The following is a 25,915-nucleotide window of genomic DNA, read 5'->3' on the forward strand; positions in this document are numbered from 1 at the left end:
ATTTAAGTAAGTTATCTGACTTCTCAGAAGTGCTGATCAACTACAAATCTCCTGAGGGCACTCGCAGCTGTCAGTTCTAGTATCTTTTTAAAATGGAGCATCTTTTAGTTATCTAAGTAGGGGTAGAGACCTACATTAAAAACAAACACAACCAAACAGCTGTCCACCTGCAAAAAAAAAATCCAAAAAGCTGTTCGAAGGCCTGAACAGGGCTCCTCATGCAGTGTCCCATAGTAATAGCAGCATACAAGTTTGTATACAGCTTTGTGCATTTAATTTCTGCATTTAGCTTCAATCACAGGGTGCAATTGTAATATTCAAATCACTGCACCAGAGTTAGTGATTAAATTAGTTTCTAGCTGCCCTTGATCCCTGCAAGGGATTAAAGGCAGGTTAACTTTGTCTCACGGTAATGAATATCTCAATCAAAAGCTACCCAGTACAGTTTTTCTAGTGTATTTGGATTCTTTTGCTGAGTGGAGACGTGGGCTGCCTGACTCATTCTTGTTTCCTCTTTTAGATTCAGTCCATTTTGTTTGCTCTGAAGAGAATACAGGAGCAGTGAAGTTAGGGCAGTTATGTCAGCAGAAAGGCTGCTAAGAATAGATGTTAATGAGTGTGTTTTGCTTATTTTTCAACACAGTGCCATATAATCGGAAGGCATGTTTTTGGATTTCACATTCTGTTCCTGCCTGTTTTCATGAGAGCTGCAAGTGTATTTCTATTTCAAGACTGTGCCAAAAATAGTTAACTATTTAAAAATGAATCCTTTTTTCTTTTTTTTTTTCTTCTTTCTTTAAATGAATTATCCTGTCAGGTTTGTGTAAGCAGTGATGTTATTTTTATAGCTGGTGGTGGTGTACACAGAGTAAATGTAGAGCAAATGAGCTGTGATAGCTTCCTTTGTATTTTGTGTGTGGGGAAAAACAAAGGCACGAACAGATTCATCCTGCATAATTACAGTCATTTAACGTAGATTCCAGAGTTAGGAAGCTGGTCAAGGTTTCTTCAGTTGTTGAGACTGAGGGCCAGGTGGTTCTACCGCTGCACTTGTTCATGTCGCCTGTCATCTGGGTTGCACTTCAGACAGCCATTTCTCCTCCTCCTCTTCTCCCTCCTCCTCCTTTCTTTCTTTTACAGATGGAGCATAGGGTCACCAAGTTCCTAATTTAGGTGCCTCAGATGAGGGCCTGAATTTAGATAGCATGAAAGTGGGCAAAAGTTTCTAAATATTTTAATGCCTATTACTTGACTGTGGTAAAATTGTGTCTACCTTGCCACCCACAGCATCTGTGAGTATGCCTGGGCTTCCTTCTGGACCTTGCTGTGGTCACAACCCGCTGTTCGTTTATTTGACTGTTTACCCATCTGCCCAACTCTTTACAGCACAGGTAGATTTAGATTTAATTTAGCAGTGATTTTCCTTTATATTACCTCAGTAGTTTTCAAAAGTCCCCCTACAGGCTGTTTTTAAGGGGATAGCACTTTTTGTTTCTTCCTGTAATGGTACAAAGATGTACAACCCTCTTAAAGCAGTATAGCCTGCTGTCTTGAAATTATAAGAATAAGATTTACTAAGGCGGAGGCAACGAGAATGCTCTGTGTCCTGGCAACTTTGACCTCAGCAAGGCTTGTGCTGACTGACTGCTGACAACAGAAGGACATGACATGGTTGGACCAAAAGTCCTTCTAGCCTTTATCCTGGCTCTTACCTTTGGCTGTACCCCTCCTTGGGGGGACCTTTTTTGCCAGTGTGTGAGGCAGCGTTGTAGTAGCCCACGTTGTAGGGGACACATCTTGCGTTTCAGGCCACTCTGCTGAAGCTGTCCGGCATAGAAGGCTTTTCTGCAGACTGGGACCAGCAAGATGGATTGGCCCTGGCTGTGGCTCCGTTCTGCAGCTGGCTCTCTTCCCTTGTGTCCCTGCACCCATAGTCTTTGAGCAATGAAGCGGCAGAGAGGCTGCCTCAGCAGGTAGCACAACGGCCTCTGGATCCAGTGCCTACTGCCCCAGCACATGCTGAAGCAGGTTCCTGCACCCTGAGTGCTGAGGCAGCGTTGTAGTAGCCCACGTTGTAGGGGACACATCTTGCGTTTCAGGCCACTCTGCTGAAGCTGTCCGGCATAGAAGGCTTTTCTGCAGACTGGGACCAGCAAGATGGATTGGCCCTGGCTGTGGCTCCGTTCTGCAGCTGGCTCTCTTCCCTTGTGTCCCTGCACCCATAGTCTTTGAGCAATGAAGCGGCAGAGAGGCTGCCTCAGCAGGTAGCACAACGGCCTCTGGATCCAGTGCCTACTGCCCCAGCACATGCTGAAGCAGGTTCCTGCACCCTGAGTGCTTGTAGACGTTAGTCATGTGTTTCAGATACATGGGAATGAAGTTCATATCCATGTGCTCGCTGGGCAGTCCAGTGAATAGCTGTTGGCAGTGTACTTCAGGGGTGCATATGACATCCATCCCATGCACGTGCTCAGCGCGAGGGCAGGAACCAAGTGGAGTTGTACTGGGTTTGTGCTGCAGACAGCAGGTGAGAGGGAGAGAAGCTCTGAGAACACAGGGGCAGAAAGAAGTTGGTCTCAGCTGATTTTACTGGTTTTTAAGAGAGTAAGCCGTGTTTTGCCTCTTAGTTTGGTCATTCTTAAACCCCTCCTTTCTCTGCCCCATCCCATTTCTTGCCCTTTTCCTACAGAACCTGTGTGTGTCTGGCAGAGCTCAGTGGGTTTAATTCGTCAGCTGTAACATAGTCATACCTCACTTCTTACTGCTCTTGCTCAGAGAGCAGTAAGTGATCAGCCATGATGAAGACACTAAGCCTTGGTCCTAGTTAGGCTGAGGTCAGATGATACAGTCTTGGGAGATTTTGTTTTAAAAAATGCATTCATTTTTACCCTCTGTTATGCAGTTAGGGTGGCCCTGCTGAGTGGGAGTAAGGCCTTTGGAACTGTCGAGGTGAGGATAACACTTCTTCTCATCAACCTGCTCTTTTTTAATTTCCAAGAAGAAGAAAATATGAAGGTGCTCTATAAAACGACCTGTGCTTTTGGGGGCTTTTGTATTTCAGTTGTTTTGATTTTGTTTTGGTTTTCTGGACAGGTTTTACGTGACAGCGGAGTGTTTGAGTACACGTGGAAGGAACTTTCAATTTGGCTGGAACACTTGGATAATACAAAAGAAGACAAAAAGGAAGCAGTGATTCAGTTTTTGGAAAGGGTAACAACTGTTCAAATTAGCTGGATAAACAATGCCAAGAATAGCATTAATGGAAACTAATTATTTTGTTGCTATTGTTGAGAAACCTGTCAAAGATCAGTGAATGAATTCTGAGAAAAGCAGTGTTTGTAATTCTTTATACAGAGCTGACATCTTTCTTGTCGTGGGTGGGAGGACAGTAAAATGATTTGGAGGAAAATTAAATCCAGAAAGATTAAGTTGTTATTACAGTATTGTTGATACAAGGGTAGAGTGTTCTGTGTGTGGGTAGCTCTTATCTCCTCTTCATGTGGCAATACCTGCCAAAATTATCAGACCTGAGTAAATTGTAATCTTTTACAAGAAAAGCTGACATTTCCTGTTTGCTTTTCAGGATGTTAAATGCCCAGTACTTCCTTTTCATTGCAATTTCCCAGGGACTCAGTCTGTGGTAGCACTTCAGGTGCAAAATTGTAGTGGACATTTCTTTTTCCATCAGACCCAGTACAGCAGTAAGCATAGCCAGATTCCTGCAGGAGTATATGGAAGTTGTCTTCCTAAAACTTTCCCAGCTTCCAACCGCTTTTAGAACACAGTCTTTCTTTACAAGATGTGGATCCTGTAGACTTAATAGCCTGTGCACTTTACTTTTCTCTCAACCTTCGTTAACAGGTCCTGTTGAAACTGGTGGCAAATCCCTATCCATATACAGATAAAGCAGCAGACCTTGTTCAGGAAGCCAGTATGCTCCAAGTTAATATGTTTAAACAAGACTCTGATAACATCAGCATCCCCATCTCTCACATTGATGGTATGTGGTGATTCCTTCAACAACAGAGAATTCCAACACTTTGTGCTAAATTTTCTACCCCTAATCTGCAAACTGACGACAGATAGCTATGGAAATCCTGCTTAAGTAAGGACCTACTGGATTCAGCCCTCCAGTTATATTTAGCATCAGAAGTAGAAGCCTGAATTGCGAAGTTAGCACTTTACCACCAGAAGTAATTTCTGATGCAGTTATGCCATTTTAACAGTATTTTAAATCTTTCTCTTCAGGCTTCTGCAGCCGCATTTTCTAACTAAAATGAAAACCATTACAATTCCTCTCCCTGGGGCTGCTCATATCTGCTCACCCAGGAGGAAGAGGCTGGGTTGCCCGGGGAACTTTCTTAGTCCCAGGCACACAACTGGAATTTTGCTGTTCCTGCTGTTCTGGGACCAGTCACAGCTCTACAGCAGACAGACTAAAAATTCTGCAGACGTGGACGCTTGGACAGCTTACGATGTGCTAGCTGTTCTGCTATAACAGTCCATGCGTAGGATTTTGCAGTACATAAATGTAAGATAATTGAGGTAGTTTTAACACTTGGTACCAGATGGATCAGTTGCCTTAGTTGACTGTATTATAAAGATGTAATGTCAGCCAAAGAGTACATGATATCTTCTTTGTATGTTAAAGCTGTCTTTGACTCTTTCATGACCAAGATTTGGTTCTCTGGCCATATAGGGCTGAGACACTCTTCAAGGACTGCTCAGGATGTTCTTTTAATGGGAAAGTGGCTGCTTCCTTTGTACTTCCCCATACACATTTCCTGTCACTTATGCTCTGATCATCCTTACTTGATGCTACCATGGTAGCAGTAGCTGATGCAACTCTTCCCCTCCCATACTTCTGTCAACTGGACAGCAGTGTTGAAAGGCAAAAAGAAAAGTTAAGCACACAGTAAGAGAGTGATTTTTGCAGTTGTATTTAGTGTTATGTTGCTAGACAAATGTGTCTTACATCCTTTTTTCTGCTTTGGGAATTCAGAAGCTGCCTTGTATTCCTGGAGTGTTGGATTCTGTCTCCATTGTTTTCTGGTTAGTCTGAATCCTAAGCTTATATTTTTTCTTCACTTAATAGATGTCCTGGATATGGTGGATGTCCTGATTGAGGGCAGTGATGGCTTAGATGAAGAAATTGGGTTAACTCTAAATGAAGACATGATTATCCAAACATTCCCATTCAGTGCTGTTGTCCCTGCTGCATTAGAAGGCAGGAATATACTGTTGCTTCAGACTGAAAATGGAACAGGTACAGACTTTTTTTGTTTCTATATATTGTCTAGGCTAGTGCAGTGAGAGTGGGGTCATTCTTACCTAATGAGCTCCTCAAGACTGTTTATTGTTTTCATTGCAAGCAGAAGGAGGTACAGATACGTGTTGTTCCCCGCTCAAGAAAGGCATTAAAGCATATGAGGTGCTTCTGTCCTTTTTTCCTGACCTTAAAGAAGCTTGATCTCCATTTCTGGAGTCAGGAAAATAGATGGAAAAGCAGGCATTCTATAAACTGCCATTTGGCTCTAGGGAACTGCTACTGCGGGGAGAGAAACTTGTCCGTGTCAGAAAAAGAGAGCCCTCCTTTCCCCTATGAGATGCAGGGATTGGAGGAGGAGAATGGTCCCAGGCTCTGAGTACAGTGTAGAGGGGACTGAGGAGCAGTGCAGAGACGCTGTCCCTTCATGGACAGTCTTGGCCTGGATGCAGTTGTGCTTCAATAACAGAGAGTTTTAAGCACAGAATATGCAGATTGTGAGAGGAAGGTGGTTTCAATGGCTGTAGGCAGCTATTCTGCTGAGACCAGTCAGTAGGGAAGAGAGGACAGGACTGTTGAATAGAAAATGGATGTGTTTTCCAAAGAAAATTTCTTTAGAGATGAAGCTCCAGGGTGAATGCTGCAAAGTTCTGCCACCTCTTTGAGGAAAGGATTTGGTGGAGTGAGGAATCACAAGGGCAGAAGTTGGCATCGAAGCAGGATTTGCCAAACGCACAGCACCTCACTAAGTCCTATATGTATCTGGCTGTTGGGTGGGACTGAAGTCCCAGTTCTGAAAGAAAATCTTCCATATTTAACCAGTGTGTGTTAACCTGGGTGTGTTACCCTGAGTACAAATCAGTTCTTCTATTAAGTGGTGCTTGGCTGAGGTCCCTTATCCATCAAAATACAGACTAGTTCAATATAACACAGTAAAGGCAGGGTTAGTTTTATGCTTGGCTGGAAGGAAATAGGCCAACCTAAGCACGTATCTTCAAGTGGGGTGATTACTTACTTCAACAACAACTACTGCATGGAATATTTCTCCAGGTACCTCAGTGGGTCGGGAGCACTTGCCTAGCTTGTCACAAACACTTTTTAATACTATTCAGTGCTTTTCTGAATTGTGCTATATGGCCTCTTTCCCAGGCCTTAAGGAAAGAGGGTTGCCCTAGTGTCTGTGCTCATGCAGATACTTCTGTCAACAGGTTTCATTTTTTTATTTTCCTTTATCTAGGAGCACACATCGTAGAGTATCTTGTTGCTGTTTTCACTGACCTCCTGCACTCTCAGAGAGAACCCCTCGCCCTCTGCTTGATGTTCCAGCTCTATGATAAAGATCTGCAGTCCCTGAAAGTTTCTAAATATCCTCAGCTCTACCAGTTTAACCAGTACTATAAACTCTGGATACCTCAGCAATCTCAGGAACCTGTGGTATGGAATGCCTGAAGTCACTTGAATGCTTGAGCCAGTATTACTATAAAACCTCACAGTGTATAAAGGTTACATTTCCATCAGAAAGTGTGTTTGTATTAAGCTAATTCTGTATTGCTTCTTGATGACATTGGGACACAAATTTGCTTAAGGGCTGTTCTCTAATGACACAAGAAGCCTTTGCTGTGGTTGGGAAGTGAAGCCAGGGCTCAAGGGTTGTATGTAATCACCTAGACTACAGCTCTTCATCAGGCAGTGTGTAACATAATGTTTGATGTGGTCCAAGGAGCCAGTTTACACTGGTTGGAGTTCACCCAGGTGTGGTTTGGGAATGCATGGACCAGCTGTGTGAGGGGTTGCTATGCTTTTCTGTTAGCCCAGCAGTGACCATGTACAGATTGGCCATGGGACACCTTTGACTAGGTCTGTGATAGCAGGACTGCACACATAAGCTCCTGGAGCTTCAGTCCCACTTTCAGCACAGAACTAGTTTCAAAACAGAGGTAGCTAAAGAAACTTTTGATTCATACTCATCTTTATTTTTCTCTTACGTTTTCTTCCATTTTAAACAGTTTAAAAAATGCAAAGAGCAATGGAAAGAACCTGCTGTGCCCCTGGATTCTGTATTTACTACTTTGCTAAAGAAAGCCTATGAGAGAGGAAGCGATACCTTACTAGAAGATGATATCCAGACAAAACTGAGAGACTTGGGTTCCCAGCTCCTGCCTGAACAGCTGTTGTTAGGAGTAAAGCATGTGTTGCTATACCTGAAATCCACAGTGGAAAACTTTGGCAGTGTAAGAGCAATATTGTGATGATATTGTGGGTTGGTTTGTTTTATTTTAATGCAGCAAGTACAAATGACTTGGCCATTAAAACTTAAGGATCCGGTTCTGCAGCTTTTTCATATACTCAGATGTCACTGAGGCTATAGAACAGCAGACAAACCTGCACCTAATTTGTAAACAAATGTGTATCCTTCTAATTGTTGAGGAGTCTTGGATTTACTTTGCGTGGGTTACCTTACTGATCTGTGTGTAGTGCAAATAAACTCCAGATTTTAGTCCAGCTCCTGGGTCTTCATAAGAAACCTCTCCAGAGAGTGAAATTCATTGGCCGGTGTTACACCAGAAGTCACAGTATAGATGAAAATTTTATCATCCTGAGACTTTTCTTAGAATCAGGTTTCTATAGAGGGGAGTAATTCCTGACCCCAAAAAAGGTTGTAATCTAGGAAATTCTTAGTTAATTTCTGTTCCTGTTGAATAATTATCCTTCTGCTCCTGTCCTTCTTTTTTCTCAACTCCCAACACGTCTGTTATTTTCACAGCTTGGTAGAACTTTTGGTCCTCACCTTGTTGACCTTTATATGGGCCTGCTGAACAGCTGCTTGTGCCGAGGAAATCAGATAGAGTTGGATAACCAGCAGAAACGAGAGGAGCGTCAGACTGAATCAGATCTCTTTATGGATGAGGAATCTCTGATTACAGAGGAGTCTTCAAATGACAAGGTACCAATCCCTTGATGTGCAGGCCAGAAGCTCACCTGTTAGTAAACTTTGATTTGATCAAAGGGATCTAGGGAAATAGTCCTAAGTTTTGCTGAACCATTAGGTAGAGCAAATTATCTTAAACATGAATGGTTTTTCAGCACTAATTATGTTGATGTATTTTTGCTGACCACAAAAGCATGGAACTGGCTAAACATGGTAGACAACAGGGATCCCTAGCAGGGATCAGGCTTTGTGAGTGTTGTGACTTGATAATAATCATGAGAATTTCTGGGATTTCCATTAGGATCAAAGTATGTCTGTCTTATGCTCACTGTATAAGGGCTTGTATAATATATTCCTGCTTTGTAGAAGCAGTACTTACAGCATTTTCCAGGTCCTTAGAAGGGCAAGGAGTGACCAGGATATCATACTCTCTGTATTTCACAGAGTTGTGTTGAATGGAAACAGGCTGATGCAGAGATGCTGTTTAAGTCTGGGAGGACGACTTAGGAACTCTGAGAATGTGATCCAGCAGTTACAAAACTACTGTCTGGAGATTTGACCGAAGGCCATTATCCACAGTCTCACCACTGAGCTGGAATACAGTCAAGAGAGGTCCTGACAGAGATTACTCATCTTTGCAGAAGAAATTCTATTCCCTAAGCCCTGTATAAAGCCTGGTTATGAAAATTATGTACTTGGAGGAATGATCTGTTGCCCCCCTTTCATCTGTTCTGTGGATTTGTGTAGACTAGGACAGAATTGTATTGACAAACCCCAGAATATACAGTTTTCCCCCTGGAAATGTGCTTGGACTTGTGGAGAATGTTGAGTTAAGGTGTGCCTCCCATATCATAAACACTGGAAGAATGGTATTTATGTGGTTATAATTCGTTAAGGTTTTTATCCTCTGACCAGTTAACAGACAGTTTAATATTCAGTAATTGTAATAAACATGCTCTGGAAAATAGGCAGATGAATGATTTTATTTTTTCCACCCTCACTATAATTATCCATTCAGTGATATTGTTTCAACCATTTGTTACAGACGCTACAAGACATACTCATGTTGATTTTCAAACATCCTACGCTGGAGAGTTGGTTCCTGGCTTTAGAACAACGTTCTCTTCCTCAGCACAGTTTAAATCCTGTCACTGTGAAGCTCCTGTCAGCTCACCTCAATTCTGGTGTGCTCCAGTTGTTGAAAACGGGTGCCCCGATGTTGCAGAGCATAAATCACAAGCATGTGTTAATGAAGTATTTTGAAGCTATCACAAAAAGTGTCTTGAAAGAGCTACAGGCTGCGGGGAAAGACAAAAGCCAGATCTCTCCTAAGAAGTCTCACCAACTGGAGGCTCTGGAGGAGTTGCACATATACATGGCTCCAGCTCAGCTGAAGGAGATCACTTTAACCATGCTGCGACTTCCTGAGACGAGCTTGACTACTCAGAAATCTGAAAAATCCCCTAAAAAAGGGAAACAGTTAAGCTTATATGGACAGATTTTGGTGCAGCTCCTCACAGAGAGCTACCAAAGGCAGCCCCAACAAGGAGAACTACTGCTGTGTACAGAACAAATTAAAGCTTTGGGGATACTGATGTCAGCATCAGCCAGCAAAGATTTGGAGAAAGTTTTCCTTCAGGCTCTCCAAAGCGAGCCAGTCCTTGCACACGCAGTCAGTGTAGAGGTGCATGTTCACTGCCTTAACCAGAGGTCAGAAACCTCCCTTGCCATCGTGGGCATGCTGATAAAACACTGTAGGACTCACCTGCTGCAGTTTGAGCTGTGGTGTCTGAGCAGTGACGCTGGGAAGTACCTCAAGAAAAACATGGAGAGCTTTCTTCCGCTTGTTAATGTGTATTTGCAATGCAGAGACCAGTATGATTTCACCCGACCTTCCGCAGGTAAAACTACAACTGATCTCTGTTTGTGATTCGGGAGGCTAAATTCCTGGTGTAGACTCTGCTGGCCTCTTTTATCCTCTGCCCCATAAGTAGAGGTGATAAATTTTATGTGTCTAACTTCTGATGATTCTCTTATAAGTACCTCTGCAGCATAAAAGCTAAAGTACAGTAGTGAAGGTTGGCTGTTAGACTGAAGTAAAGTACTCTTACGGTTGTTGTTGCCCAGTCTCTTTGAAGCCCTTATTAAATACTTGGTGCATTTGGAAATCTGTCTTCATGCTTATCTTGGTTTAGTATAGGAGGTAAAAACTTTTTCTCGGGCATAGATAGAACACTATCTGGTGAGTGGAATGCTGTAGCCATATGGTTTTGCAGAACGTAAGCTTTCACTTTTACAAGTGTAAGAGTCCAAAACTCTTCTAAAATAAATCTCCAAATATAGCTTCCTACAGTAATGCCTTCCTAAGCTGGCAGTCCAAAACTTTCCAAACCAACAGCAGCATTAAATTGACAAGACTGTTAAGTTTTCTGCTAGCAGAATTATGAGTTAGGACTCAACTCGACAGAACAGACTCACTTTGATTTCATTTCTCTTATTGCATAGAAATGTGAATAGCAACAGAAACAGCCTGACTGTAGCTGTTGGTGGAGAAGGCTTAGCTCTATCTAGGAGAGCTTCAAGTAGTGAAAAGAGCTTGTCCGCACACAGGAAAGTAGAAGATGGTTTAAATAACTAAGCCTCTCTCCAGCACCTAATGCATGCCAGTGGTTTCGTGCTTGAGCACAAGAAGGGGACTGACTTGATTTATAAGGGATCTGTTAGCTGTCTATTGATGTAAGAGAACATTTCCTTTGAGCCCAAGGTCAGAGAACTGGTAAGATTTCATCCTTCCTGAGATGCAAGGACAGGGCCTCTTATCAGGAAGTTGTCCCTCTTTTGAAGGTCTGCGTTGTTTGCTCATGTCTCATCATTTTAGCTGTGTGCAAGTGGTTGTCTGGTACATATGCTAAATACTTCCTAGCGGTGCTATGGAGCAATATAGAGTGCCTTCTCTAGCAGATTAGCAGCTACTGTAGTGTGATTTCCTAGAAACTAAGTAATCTGGAGCTTTATAAGAAAAGTGATTGGGGAATTTTGTGATTATAAGTCTATTGCTGCTTAACACGCTTAGATGGTGAAACCCGTGTCCCCTGCTCTCTCCCGACAGTTGCCTCAGCTGTTACACCTGTCCTGAGGAAAGCTCTGTGGAAGGAGCTCTGTGGTATATTTCAAGACACAGAAGCATCGAATGAGACCACGGTGAAACTGCAAGTTCTTTCGAACTTATTGCCATCTTCAGAAAGCAAAGCGCTGCGAAAGCTTATCAACCAGCTTCCAGCTGCTCTTGAGAAAGCAGAAATTAATGAGAGGTAGGCATATCCATTTGCCTTTTTTCAGGACTAGGTTTGTCCCATAAAGCATTGTGATAGATACGCATGAATGCAAATACTGTGAGCAACAATCACATCCTCTCCTCAGAGAATCTGTCACTTCAATGCTTTGGCAGCAAGGCATCTTTAGCATATATAAAAAGCATCATATAACATTAAAAAATAAATAAATATCTTTCTGCAGTTGGACCGTGGCAGATGCCATATCTAGAATGCTTGAAAACTCTGAAGAGCTGCATTCCTGGAGGAGACGTCTGTTGTCAGCCTGTATGAAGGGGTTAGTTTTCATATACAACAGCAATAAAGAAGAAAGCAAGCAAGAAGTGGAGAAGTTCATGCTGCTGAGGCTGGAAGAATTATTGGTGAGACTTACCTGCGTTGCCAGAATGTGACTGTGTGCATATATGTTATTGTGCTCTCATATCCTGGGTAAATATAGACCAGACTTTCTTTTCTGTTTTATAGATCATGGCTTATGTGGGCTTTTAATAACTTTCACAGAGTTAACTTAGCCCTGGTAATTGTTTATAAGAAGCAGTTGTGAGTTGTTCTTCATGATGGCTTTCTGCTAACGGTCCCCTTTGAAAATCAGAGCCTGAGGTATTCAAGAATTAAAAATCGAAGGTTGCCAATGCATGTTTTTATTAAAAAAAAAAGGCAATAGAGACACTTCGGACAAGACCTACCTAGTGTGCCCTCTGAAGTCTGTGGCAGAAATCCAGTTGACGTAGAAATCCACACTTTGATCATAAAGAACACTACTTAATCATTCCTTCTGTACTGCTGTTTCTTTTGTAGTTCACTAAGGTAGGAGGATCCATGTAAGACATAAAAATGAAGGTCTCTGCAGGCAGCGAATGCCTTTGACCTCTTGCTGGCTTCTAGTGAGACTCCCTGTTAGCAAGAGATAGGCTGTACAGGACGGGGGGCTTGCAGGACCTAAGGGGCCAGCTCCTAATGTTTGTCCTGATGGTGTTTGCAAGGTGATGATGGCAAAGTTAGCACCTACCATTACTAGGATAGCTGGCATGTGCAGCTGTCAGTCTTCTTAAAACTGACTGTTGTTTATTTTGGTTTATAGCATTTCAGAGAAGATCAGGTTTTGTAAATAACACTTACACCTAGCCACCCCTGCTTGCTGCATGCAAAGGTTGGTTAGCTTGAACACATGGTAGGTACACAAAAAACGTGTACCTGAGTCTCTTGCTTTGACTTGCTGGCTTTTTATTCCTTTCACAGTTTAGGAGTGTGAAGAGTTTCAAGACTCTGGGTTTTTTGGTACCTACAGACCAGCTTGCTTTTTAATTGCATACAGCCCATATGTTCCCTTGATCCCAGGACCAACAAAACAAGACTTACAGTTTCATTTGAATGAGGAGTTAGGATTGTTGCATCCAAGAGCTTTCTTTCCTGTTATCCTTTGATCATCCCACTTGAGTGGGATCCTTGAGTGTTTGGCTGGCATGTTGTTAGTGTGTCTGTTGAACAAAAATTGCTGGTCTTGATGATCTGAAGCTCTATGTGCTAAATGTAAACAATCTGTTTTTACTTACTACAGCACTTTGTTGAAGAAGTGGACCCAGATGACTGGTACAGCTTTGTGAAGACAGGACTCAAGTAAGTAATTTTGAGATGCACCAAAGGTGCTGTAGGAGGTACAGTTCTGTTCACTTGGGCTTTTCTTGCATTTTACTGGAAACACCCTGTCTCCCTTGAATTTAGTCAGATTTGGGGGTGCTCCTTGTTTCTCAGGGTGCACTTTATGTCGCATCCACTGGCTTCATTGGAGCTGAACCTGCACAACTGCAGGCAGATTTGGATTTTGTGCTCCAGTTAGCATAGCTAACATAGCTAACTGGATAGCTGGACTAGCTTCTTTTCAACAGGCATAAAGAAGCTTTATGCTCATTTAACTTATTTTCTTTCTATTTAAGATATTTCTTAAATATAATCCCTATGAAAGCAGAATCAGATCTTTCACCTTTAAATTTAAACCATTTAAATAAAGGAAGTTAAAAATAGTTTAGGTTAATCTTAGCTTCTGTGGAGGTAGAAGTGCTAATCTGAAGGGTTGCTGTCTGAAGGGTTAGGCAAAATTTTAATCATTCATTAAGATCAGTGCAACTACAAGTGTGACTGTGTGTTGGTTGCCCTTTATTTTTAAAAACCAAGAAAACAGTATGGATTAAAAAGGCTTAAATCAACTCAGGGAAAGAGATGTGTGCGTTTTCATTTTTTTAAATTTCTTTTGGTTTTACTAAGTTTGCTTTCTTTGCAAGGTTTTCATTTCTTAAACAGATTTTTTTTTCAGGCAGATTTCCTTGGGTTTGGTTGGGGTCTGACTTTTCTGTGATCTTTGCTTCTAAAGGTACCGGTACAGAGATGAAGCATTTTTGAAAGTCCTGAATGTTGCTATTCAGTTATTATACAAGAAAGAATCATCGCTTAGTCAGAGATTAGTCAAGCTCTCCAAACTTCACATGATGGTCACGCAGCACTCTCTATTTTTGTCGTCCATACTGAGGTCAAGAGAAGAAGATGGCATCAACATCCAGACAAGAGGTATTTTTTATCATCTTCTTCCCTTGAACTATATTTAGCAATCTTGTCTTTCTCGTGTTATATTTTATCCATCCAGTAACCTATCCACCTACGTATACTTGCAGAGCTATTAAACAATTCCAGAATATTAGCATTTAGTTTTAAAATTTTACCTCTACTCGGATCCAAATGTTGCATTCATTTTATGGCTGCTAGTTTGAAACACTTGTTTTCTAAAACTACTAAACAGGGTGGTTTGGGTTTTTTTTTGTTTGGTTGGTTTTTAACCCTGTTGAAATCTTGAATTGATTCTTTTGGTTGCTGTAAGGTGCTAGTGTAAGATCACTGATAGGAAAATATATGTTCATTTAGAAAAGAATGTGATGTTTAAACCTATTTTAAAATAGGTTTATACAGAAGATTTTAAGTTGATTTTGCAAGTTACATCAAAAATGTTAATTTAATCAATGTGTATTTGACATTGCAACCTTTCATGAGGAATATTCTTCCGTGAGTAATATAAATTGTGTGCTACTTCACGTGTAGGATTGACTTTGTTTCTTCATCTCTGCTAACTGAAATACTGCCTGACCTTGAACCAATCATTTAATCCACGAACACTTCAGCTCTTCCCCGCTGTACAGGGCTTTGAGATTCAGTGAATCTGTGAGGAACATGTAAACAAACTTTAAAGTTTTAAGTCACCTGAAAAGAGCAAAAGGCTCTTGTGAAGTCACAAATTCAGTGAAATTAAAAATAAGTAATAGATTTTGCTGCATACTGTATGTGTTTTAAGTTTTGAATGTATTTCTGTAGACAAGCAAGATTGACTATTTGAGGCAAACTTCAGTAATTCAGAAACTTGGTGTCAAGACTGCATTCATTCAGGCTGTTGTCTTTATGATCTGTTTTGTTTTCACATATGTTTTGTGTAGATACTAGGGGGAAAAGGCTGTGCCTTTTTAGATACTGGGAGTAAAGAAATCTGGATTCAGGTCTTGAATCTGCCACAGATATCCTACTTGCCTTTGGGTAACCTGATCACTTACTTGATCTGTTTCCCAGCTAGTTATAAAATGAAGGTGGATAATTTTTGATGCTGCAGAGTTCCTATAGCTTGCTAATGAATTGGATTCTGCAGTGATGACCACTATTTAAATGTACAGTGTAGAAGCATTTTGATAAGTTACTGCAGCTGGGGTGTGAACTTACAAGTTCTAGCTGTAACTTCTTGAGAAGCCTGGGAGGAGTGCTGGGAAGTCTGCCTTTACTCTGTGCAGCTCCTGAGCTAATTTAAGAAGCCTTCCTGGAGAGAAGGGATCTGCGGTATTGTAGGATAGGGTATAGCACTTCTTTTTATCCAGAGAGAAGAAGTGTATGCGTAGAAGGTTTCTACAGGGTAGTATACCACATTGTGGACCTCATCTCAGAATAACATTTGCGTGTCCAGCTTGGAAATACTGTTTTGTTCCACTTGAATGAAATGCATCATAGTCATCCTTTAGTGTAGCTGAGGAAATGGGTTTGGTATTTATAGAGGTAGATCTTGATCTAAAATGTATGATACTCCGTGTGTGTCTATGTAGGGAAGGGTGTATGTGTGTAGGGGTATTTATATATGCGCTATCTAACTGAGAGAGCAGCAAAGCTGAAGCTGTGTGTTTATTTCAGAGGCCTTGGTGGATATACTGCTGACAGTTGTGCAACTCAGCCCTTCTCTCTGTGAGAGCAGTCACCTTGCCGTGTTGCTGGGCGCCTACGGGGCTACACTGAGTTCTGTAGGTAAGCCTGTTAGCCTGGAAAACGTACTTCCTACTAGATCTTGAGTTTTCATCTTCATAGGTGACTGACTTCGGGTTTCATCATGTTTTTTAGATCAGAAGGTGCTGCTACTGCTTCAGTTATATGAGAAGAATAATCAAAGTCTTATAAGTTCCAGGTAAGCTGACCACCTCCCTTCTGTTCAGCTAACTACATGCAAATAAGCAGTCTCACACCTGGCATTTTTCCAGGATCTTATTTTTGACTGAGATAAACAGTGAGCAAGGTCAAACCTAGAGTTGAATGTTGCTTTTGGAAACATTTCCCCTATGTATTTCCTATTCTTAACATAATTCTCATGTGTTCCCCAAACTTTTGGGTGTCTGTGGGTTGGATGAAAGACTGTCTCGTTTCAGCGGTACCTCACTCTCCATAGGGATTTCATCACAGATGAAGGCCAAAGCCTGAGTTGCTAGTGCAGGACTCCTTCCCCATCCCTGTTCCCTCAGCATACAGGATTCTCCACTCAGCACAGCCCTTGCCCTTTTCAATAATCTTTCCCCTGTATGCATGACACTCGGCTCTGGTGCTTTGCTGGACAGGAGAGGAACATGCCAATGGAGGAGTGAGTGTATGACCTCCTCCATTAACATGTGTGTTGTTAGTTTTGGGGTACTAACGTGGTATCAGTGCCTTCCTTGTCTTTCACCAGTCCAAACTGTAGCTCTTCTTGTAGCTCAGCCTTGCAATACATCTAGATGCTTCATAAGAGATGAACCATGTATTATATAAAATACTCAAGTTCCATTTCAGGCCCTGTGCCCAAGCAGTCCACAGGGAAGTCTGTTGTTGGTAACAGTTAGTTCTTAGAGACACTGGTGGTTTTGCTCTGCCTTGCTCAAATGCATTTTTCTGTCTGTGAGGTATGGGCATAAATATTAACAGCAATGCAAGAGTACTGGTTCTGGCAGGCAGAGCAGGACAGGACTCTTGCTCAGAACCTCCCCTAGCTGTGTCTGAGAATATAGATAATCCTTGCAGCCTGTGAAGGGGGACAGGAAATGAAGGTTCTTGTCAGCACAGAATTGGAGTGGCTTCCAGAAGCCAGGGCTCTGGCACTAGCCACATCTTGCATAAATCTTTACTGAAAGTGTTTGCAAAAGGGAGGGTGTTACATGAGGAGGACAGTGATTTCAGAGGTAGTTAGGTCTCAAAACTTTTGTAGCCTTTTCAAAGGAAAAACAATTTCATGCTGTTCCCTGAAGTGAATTGGTACCCTGGCAATTGATTAGACTTGATTCCAGCACTGAAGAATTTGAGTGAATATAGAGGACTCTGGGTGATACGAAGCCTAACCCCATCCTTCCAGCTGCCTCACTGACAGCTGCTGGTACTACTCACATCATAAATGACAATATTAATAGCACTTAAAGCAGAATAGCAAAGTAAGTGGGGCCCAAGGAGTAACTCAAAGAAGGAGATAAGGATTTATGTTTTACTGAACCACAGTGATGGTGGTTTGAAAAATCAATTGCATTTGAGACAACCTTGTCTTACTAGGTCTTGATCACTGTCTCTTCATGTAGCTGCTATCATACTTACCTGCATTTATAGCTTAATAAAAAATGTTTTTTCTGAGAAGGTAAGTTCTGATTTGGATTAACAGGGTAAGAAATAGTTAATGAGACACCCTCAGACTGAATTTGAAGAGCTTTTGGATGGATGAAAAAGGTGTTGCCAGGGAAACGAGTTGTAGTGTCAAGTTCCCACAGGATAAGAAGTACAAGTGAAAGGAAAATTTAAATACTAATTTATATCCTCTGTAATTGCTTTTTGCTCAATGCTAGCAGTCTGTTGACTAATGCCTTTACTTTTAACAATGTTTAAGAATCCTGTTATGGGGTCCAGCCGCTGTGGAGCATCACAAGACTTGCAAGAGTCTAGGGAAGTCACTATGGCAGCAGCCAAGCATGGAGGAGATTCTGTGTCTGCTAGATCGAGAAAAGATGATGAAGACAATTCTGTCTTTCCCTCAGCATCGCCGTCTTCTGTCGTCACAGGTGCTTTGGTTCAGATTGCTGAATTATCCTCCTTTTGGTGTAGAAAAAGAGCCTTTCACTTTTGTCATTTCTTTCTTGTGTTCATGTAACACATTGCAATTTGTTTACATCAGGAGAGTAATTTAAATTCAGAGGAGGGCTGGAATTAATTATTTAGGAGCACTTTTCAGATGAATTGCAATACATATGGACGTCATCTTGTTGGCAGGTGTGATTGTGCAGCATTGCAAAGATTGCCATGTATTTGACTTGTAAACAGAGACCAGAATTGGACTTGTAAACAGTTGTTAAATTTGACTGCCCAAGGATTCACTGGCAATGGGCTCTTCAGCCTTTCATGCAGCTCGCTAACATGATTCTGTACCTGTTGGTGCTTGTCAGAAGAAATAATTTGGGAACCCTGATAGTGAAAGCCAGATTTAAGCACGCGCACGTCTCACCCTGTGTTTTACTGTATTTTGTAAAGATTAGTATTGGTTCCTTTATAATGGAATGGCAAAGTTTGAAACCAAGCTGGAAGTTGGTGTTGTTCCATACAAATACTGTTTTGGATTTGGTTTCAGGAGATAAAAGAGTCACTATATAGAGATGAAAGCGTCAAGAATCTTGATGACTTCTACGATCCTTGTTTTCTACTTCAGCTCTTCAGTGAACTGACCAGACCAGGTAAAGTGAATGTTTCTCTTCAATATTTAGTGTCATTTGCATGTTACTCTCAGTCTAAGAGCTGATACTACAAGCAAATTTGTGCCTGGCTTTGGAGAAAAGAAACATACACATAAAGTCTTTGGGCTTTTTTTGAAGCACTTTTCCAAATAATGCAATGTATCTTGTGAGATTTGGCTACTCAAACCTAGAGCAAATGTAGCAGCAGACTGGTGTTCCTGACAAGCTGCTCTTGTCCAGATGACTGGGTGCTCCCTCACAGCTCATCTAAATATAGTGGGTTCACCCAATGTAGAGGGACTGATCTGCTTAAGATGAGGAGAGTTTTTTAAACTGGAACTGGAAACAGCTTGGAAGAGACAAAAAGTAGACAAAGATTTATGTTCTCTGGTTTATCAAACAACATTCTGTATATCACAAAAAAAGCACAAGGTAATTACAAAATAGCATGAGGGATCACTAGAGTATATTCCCCACAGGCAGGTTGTATTTTTGTTGGTGAATGTGTAGAGCTGTATTCTGCATCAGCTATGATGCACCACCTGCGGCGGTGAGGACTGCTCTGATCTGAGGTTGCTTTGTGACTGACTTTTTAGGAGCAGTAATCGTACCCTTTCAGCTATGCTTTCAGTGGGAGCTGGGCAGGGCAAGTTGGAGAACAAGTCCTGCAAGTTGGAGGAGTTCTCTGGGCATAAACCAGAAACCACCATTATTCAGGAAGGGTGAAGTTGTTTCCTGACCATGTCTGCAGGGGTATTGATTTCTGCAAGGGACACCGTGACTGAATTGACTGAAGATCTGGCCTGTTACAAGCTGTAGTTATAGGCTGATACTATAATGGCAAACTTCAGCCATTTTCCATCAGACAGAGATACAATGGGATCATTGTATGTCATGAGTAGGCCTGTGCTCAGAATTGTTGGAAAGTTTGATGAGATCTGCACGGTGCTTGAAAACTAGTTGCTTAGATTCACTTTTCTTTTCTGACATGACCCTGCTTTGCATATGTCTGTTTCTGCTGTACTTCACAGGCACACTGCCTATTTAGAGATCTCTTAAAGATCAAAGTGAAACAAGCATCATAAGGAATTCCCTAACCAGCCCCCTCCTTGTGTTGATGGTGGTTAACCACTGTGTAGTTACACGTGGTAGGCTTTCCACGTGTAGGCTTTCCACGACCATAGCATCAGAAGCAATTGGCAGGCTGATAACGGTCTTTCAGTGAAATCACATTTACAGTGCTTTGTTCACCTCTACTCTTACAGTACAGTACCTGTTTTGTGTGTTCTTAGCCTATACTTAGCTGTAGTACTACACTGCGCTGTATAATTTTGACAGCAGTAAAAAGAAATGTCTTTTAGTTTGCTGAGGAAAAAAAAGGTAGCAGAACTATTTGGTGTTTTGCAGTAGGGTAGATCCTAGGTGCTCTAGTTAATGCTGGGTCTTTGGGATTGTTACTGATGAAGAGAATGGACAACCAGTGTCTTTTGAACCTGGGTGTAATAGTTGGAAAATGCACTGCTATCGTGCATCCCTCAGCATCACCCACCACCTGGAGACATTTGGTGGCTGTTGGTCAGCCTCAGCAGCGCTGAGGACAGCCGGCGAGGACAGCCACTTGCGGGGGAAGCAGAGGGGTTGGGGGCTCTCTTGTACATCATTCTTGTGGAGCTGTGGAGGCAGTGGCTGTCTCGATGTAGGCTGAGTCTAAAACTGGAGAGGGGAAAACTAGTTCTCGTAACTGCTGCACACTGAGTGAGAGTCTATGTCCTAAGAGGGGCATTTTTAAAGGGCCTGAGTGATTTATGAGTTTAAGTCCCATGGTGCTCCTAAACCATGTCAGCTGCTCTTGGAATTCCCAATTCCTCTTTATTTATTTGCTCTGTGACTGGCTGCACAGTGCCCTGTGCATAAATGTTATATAACTGCTGAATTTATAAACACAGACTTATTGCACAGTGTTTAATGCTCGCTGAATAAAAAGTAAGTCTAGGGTTGGGCAGACGGCAAGTTCTGTCTAACTTTAGCTCTGATAAGCATCTTGTGGACAGCCTTTCCATCATGGTCCTCAAGGTACTTTAAACAAACCATATGTCAGACATAGAATTAACTTTTTTTTTTTAATAACAGCTTGTTATTTTATGTTAGTTGTTGAACACACTCTTCAAGGTCAGCTGGATGGAAAATATTTCCACCGCATGTTTTCAGTGAAAGAAAGTTTTCCAAATAAATCTTTCCATGACCAGCATGAACTTTGTTGCCGAAGCGAGGACCTTGGATTTCACCATGTGGTGCCACCCCATAAAATTATCCACTTTGTCTGTCTAGCTGCTCTACATCAGCAGTTCTCAGGAACTGCAGTCTGAAGAAGAACCATGTGGTGGCTTGCTGTGAAAGGGGCATGCAGCACATACTTGATCCTATACTGAAGAGGGGTGGTTGTGTAGGCCATGTGATATGTTCACAAGTGACGGAGAATCCTCTGCGGGCAGACGAGTTTTAGATCATCTTTGCATGTTCCCTTGGGATTCAACAGAAAGCATCCATTTCCCAGCGCTTATCTCGCGCCCTCGCATCTTGCCTGAAGAGTGGGAAGTGCAGAGTTGCTTTGCCACAGGCAGAAGCTAGCAGAAGGCATAGATGGTGTCTCTCTGGGCTCTGCTTCTGTTTCTCCTGCCCTGTTCTTGCTACTGCTCTCACCATTTTTACTTTGACAGTCAGGTGGTGGCCTTACCCGGTGCCTGGAAGTAGAACTGTATCTGTACGAGCTCTGGTGATGTGAGAGGTGTCCCGTGTTAACAAACCAGGGATCTTTTCACTCACTGGGAGGATGACTGAGGTGTTTTGCATTATGCCGGTTAACCTTGATGTGCTTTGGTGAGGGGTGGTGTAGGGAGGTGTACGCTAATTGCTAGTATTTAAACAACTTGTAAAACCACTCACTGGAAATATCTGTTACCGCAATCCAGTGATGCCTTTGCATTGGTCGTGTAGCAGTGGGAGGGTTGGGAGGTGGTGCTGGGAGGTGGAGACCCTGCTGTTGCCTGGCCCATAACTGGCAGAGCAGGCGTGAAATTGAAGTAGAAGTTTTGGCAGTTGAGGAAAAGATGAGAGAAACAGCCCAGCTGCTGGTGCAGGGACATAAATAATCTGTGATTTTTATATAAATACATATATTTTATTTGTGGGTGGGTGGGTGGTGGTGGGGGAGGGAATCAGTGGACCAAATATAGGTACTTGTCAGTGAGACAACAGCCTCTTCTTAAATAGGAATATTTGTTCCTCAGAAACTTCCTCTTGACCTTCAGTGTGAATTGCAAGAAAATATGTGAATATTGTTGCTAAACTCAGAACCTCAATGCATTTGCACTTTGGCTGGGAAAATACAGAACTGAGGTGTCGTCGTATTCCATTACCGGTGAATGGAATCGAAATAGCACAGGAGATAGTCTGGAGGTTTTACATCAAGTCATTTGTAGCCATCAGTGGGTAGAAAAGGCACAAACTCTTCAAAACACACAGTAAATGAGAAACTCTAAATCCTGATGGCAAAATGCTGTGGGAGATAAATGTTAGATTCAAGGGTCTGTTTTCTGTTTGCCTGGTTACTGCTAATTACTGGATTTTGTTTGTCCCAGAAGGGCATAAGGGGTACCATTCAGTACTTTGCTTGGCACATTGCCTTACCAGCAGAATTGCTCATGTCTGCACAGTAACAACTGATGTGGCTAATGTCTTATTTATGTATTATTCTCCTGTCCATTATATTGCAGAAACTCTTTAGTGCAGATAGGCTTTTAATTGGCTATGCTCGTCTTTCTTTCAGGCACAGACTTATCAAGTGCCCAAAAAATGTTTTGAGGAGGAGAACTCTCCCTCTCATTCTTCTCTGTACTTAACTTTCCTGAAACAGTGAGACATGTGACGTCTTTACAGAGTTTACTCCTAGCTTTGCATGGTCAAGCAGGCAGGCAGAATCGTCTCTGTCTAAATGAGACAAGCCACATTAATTTCAGCATGCAGTGACGTAATTGTAGGGGTAGATCTAGAAACTGGTGGTTTTGAATAGAAGTTTAAGGATTACAGTGCTGCTATATACTCTATGACATTTCGTTATAATGCACTGGGTGTTCTTCTTTTTTTTTTTTTTTTTTTTTTTTTTTTTTTTTTCCCCCCCACGGGAAAAAAAAAAAAAAAAAAAAAAAAAAAAAAAAAAGTTCTAGGAAAATTTTTTTTTTTTTTTTTTTTTTTTTTTTTTTTTTTCTCTCTTCCCACACAGAGTGTGTAGTGGCCTGTCACAAGTTTGTTGAAGTCAATGCCCTGGGTCTAACAGTAGCTGCCCTTAGCAGCTATGATTCCAACATGAGAGCAGCTGCATATTTTGTCCTGGCTTCCTTTCGTTCTCATCTGGAAGGAGCTCGCTTTCGAGAGAAGAGTCAGGTAAGACAGAACTCAGTTGTTAGTTTGCAGGTTAGACATGTCAGGTTGTGGACATTTATGGGAGAGTTGCTGCTTTACTCATCCATCTACATGCACATGGTGAGAGGGCTAAAAGAAGCTTTTTATCCTTTATTCCATTGTTTTTTCTCTATTGCTTTGTGCTTCCTCCCGTTATAATCAATGGGCAGAAAAAGCGGGGGAAATGTGTTTTAGTAATTCTTAGGAATTTAGGAATTTTATTTGTAGGAATGGAAATCCTGATGGGATTGGTATTTGATTTACGACCTATGATATATCCTAAAAGCTTTTTTATGTATTCATGCTCTCCTGTTGTATTTGTTTGGGTTATGGTTCAAGCTTTTCTCCCTTGGGCTCTTGTGCTGCAGTTGCTGTATCTCTTGGATGCTGTGCAAAATGGAATCGGGCAGCCAAACCTCAGATTTACCTTCTCTTTGACCCTCTACATTGCTCGTGTGGCACAGCAGATTCTGAAGCCAGGTACAGTAACCTACTGGGCATGTTGAACTCATGGAATGAGTCACTCTGCATGGAGTAATGTCCTTGACTGATACTGGAAGATGTGATAGCTGTGGCACTGGTAGGAGCCATGAAGTATGCTTTCCTATGTTTCAAAGAAAAACTTTCAACTCTGGGGTAGACTGTCTTCCTGGAGAAGTGGGAAGTGCCATTTGATTTGTGTACAAAACCAGGCTGATCCACCAGGGATGAAGCCACAACTTCCTCATAATTTTGAGGTGGAAGTGAGCAGAGGGCTAGATGAGTGAAACTAGATGAGCGTGCAGGTCTTGTTCAGCAGATCAGGGTAGGTTGGCCCTTAGACATTGAACCAATGTAAGTCACTGTTGCAAAGGAGAATCATAGCAACGGGGAGTAGTTCAGGTTGGAAGGGACCTTGTGAGGATTCCAGCTACAACCCAAACCAGGGCCAGCTATGACGGCAGACTACTTTTCTCAGGGTTTATCCTAGAACACCTCCCAACGTCTAGACTGATCTAAAAAAGCCTCCAAGGACGGGAACTGCACAGTCCCTCTGGACAACCTGATCCACTGCTCATGGGGAACATGTCTAATCTGTAGGTTAAAAATTATGATTGCCTAATGTGAAGTGCTAGGCTTGATCCATGGAGAGATTTGCCTCTTGGCTGTAGATTTGTTTTGCCAATGAAGTAATGTTGGATTTGCTGAAATCAGAAGCATGATGAATGTTTATCTTACCTGTTTTGTGTGTGCTCCGAGTAAGCTTTTCATTTTGGGGATAAGAAGAGGAGGCACAGCCAAGAGTATCATCAGCCTTAGAGCAGAAGGCCTCCTCACTGTACTTAACTTACTGTTCTGACCGCTGGCTGAAACCTGAAAATACAGGTTCCTTTTATTGTACTGGGTGGTTGTGTATTGTGAACGTTGTTCTCCACAATAACCATTGTTTCTCTTCACAGAGGAGCACATGTATATGAGGGTGAACAGATTCCTTCTGTCACACCAGTATTTGGACCTGAGGAAAGTACCAGGGTTTTTCCAGCTTTTCTACAGTTTTGATTTTGAGGTAATGTAATAATTCCATTTTATGTATCCACTAATTCTTCAGAAAAGAGTAGAAAAAGCCATAAAAATGCAATAGAATCTTATTCTTCTATAGGTAATTAATTAGAGGCATATTTGTTTCGGTTTATATTTGAATTGCAAGTATTACTTCTGGGTTTCTTTGGTTTTTTAATAGTCACACTTAATGAACTCATGAGTTGTGCTCTGCATGCTTTGTAAGCACAACAAACAGAATGTTCTGAAGTTTCATTATCAGTACATATTTGGGAGTAACTTCCTGATGGATGTTATTGATTAAATTTGATAGGGATGAAAATTGAGAAGTCCAGAAAAAGCTGTTAAGCGCTGTGTTGGCACTCTCAGGGAACCAGCCTTTTTGTTCTCTCATGAGCAGGCATTATTTTGAAATGCCTGATGGTGGTATTTTTCTTATGGCTTCTAGTACAAAACAGAGCGTGAATGGATTCTGAGACTTCTTGGAGAAGGGCTGCGTGATAAGCATTGCTACGAGCTTTATGACTACCAAAGGATTTTCCATGTCATTCTTTCCTTTTTCAACAGTCCTTTGTGTGATGAAGCCTCCCAGGTAAGAATTTTAAAAAACCCAAAACAAACAAACAAAAAAGGCCAATGCCTCCCACACCCCCCACAAAAAACCAAACCAAACAAAAAAACCCACCCAAACCCACAAAGCTTTGAAAAAGTTTGCATGGTTTGAACATCTTAAACAATTACAAAGCAGAAAGGAGCAGTTAACACTTCCCTTGCCCTCTTGAAAATCTGTTCCTGGTTGATTTTGTGTATGTGTGGAGGGGGAAAAAGTTGCTTATGTCTAAACCGGAGTCACATCCTTGTCCTTTGAAACTGGAAGAGGTCCCTGCCATCATGGAACCTCACTCAGTTTCATCCACTGATGGACTGGCTCTAGTCATATTTATACTGCTTTGTGGAAAATACTACAGATATCGCAGTTTTGCTCGTATAGTCAGGGCCTTTGCTTTTTTAGGTCTCCTTGTTCCCTCACCAGCATGTTACCTCTGCAGTGCTTTAGCAGAAGGAAAACTTACATGCCAGAAGCTCTCATTTTCATAAGCATCCACGCTGAGAAATCCAGTCTGCTAGAAGTATCTCAGTTAGGTATCAAAATCTTGGACAAAAAAGAGAAAATTGTTGTGCTACCTTAAGACTTCTTTTAAGAGTAGTGTCTGTGTGTATGAAGCCTTGCAAAGAGAATGTCTTTTCTTCCCTGGGGTTGCTAAGAACATGTGGTGTTTGGTAATACATTTTAACTTTGACTTGATCAGATCCCAGATACCAGTCAGATTGCTAATTACATCCTTCTGAAAGATTGATAGTA

The 25,915-nt window shown here is 41.8% G+C and overlaps 1 protein-coding gene across 2 annotated transcripts in view; it reads left to right on the plus strand.

Moving 5' to 3' along the window:
* The window catches only part of URB1 (URB1 ribosome biogenesis 1 homolog (S. cerevisiae)), a 59,947-nt gene that overhangs the window by 26,726 nt on the left and 7,306 nt on the right, over nucleotides 1-25,915 (plus strand). For both annotated transcript variants that reach the window (XM_014938259.1, XM_014938258.1), the window contains 19 exons: nucleotides 3,094-3,210; nucleotides 3,862-4,000; nucleotides 5,096-5,266; nucleotides 6,504-6,700; nucleotides 7,273-7,497; nucleotides 8,031-8,210; nucleotides 9,241-10,096; nucleotides 11,305-11,506; nucleotides 11,712-11,889; nucleotides 13,086-13,144; nucleotides 13,896-14,089; nucleotides 15,740-15,850; nucleotides 15,944-16,007; nucleotides 17,718-17,889; nucleotides 18,453-18,555; nucleotides 22,835-22,995; nucleotides 23,382-23,493; nucleotides 24,453-24,559; nucleotides 25,001-25,144. In XM_014938259.1, coding sequence (XP_014793745.1) covers nucleotides 3,094-3,210; nucleotides 3,862-4,000; nucleotides 5,096-5,266; nucleotides 6,504-6,700; nucleotides 7,273-7,497; nucleotides 8,031-8,210; nucleotides 9,241-10,096; nucleotides 11,305-11,506; nucleotides 11,712-11,889; nucleotides 13,086-13,144; nucleotides 13,896-14,089; nucleotides 15,740-15,850; nucleotides 15,944-16,007; nucleotides 17,718-17,889; nucleotides 18,453-18,555; nucleotides 22,835-22,995; nucleotides 23,382-23,493; nucleotides 24,453-24,559; nucleotides 25,001-25,144 — 3,492 coding nt within the window. The remainder of the gene's footprint in view (nucleotides 1-3,093; nucleotides 3,211-3,861; nucleotides 4,001-5,095; nucleotides 5,267-6,503; nucleotides 6,701-7,272; nucleotides 7,498-8,030; nucleotides 8,211-9,240; nucleotides 10,097-11,304; nucleotides 11,507-11,711; nucleotides 11,890-13,085; nucleotides 13,145-13,895; nucleotides 14,090-15,739; nucleotides 15,851-15,943; nucleotides 16,008-17,717; nucleotides 17,890-18,452; nucleotides 18,556-22,834; nucleotides 22,996-23,381; nucleotides 23,494-24,452; nucleotides 24,560-25,000; nucleotides 25,145-25,915) is intronic.

The sequence above is a fragment of the Calidris pugnax genome, unplaced genomic scaffold, assembly GCF_001431845.1.
Source record: "Calidris pugnax isolate Ruff unplaced genomic scaffold, ASM143184v1 scaffold25, whole genome shotgun sequence".
NCBI lineage: Eukaryota > Metazoa > Chordata > Aves > Charadriiformes > Scolopacidae > Calidris > Calidris pugnax.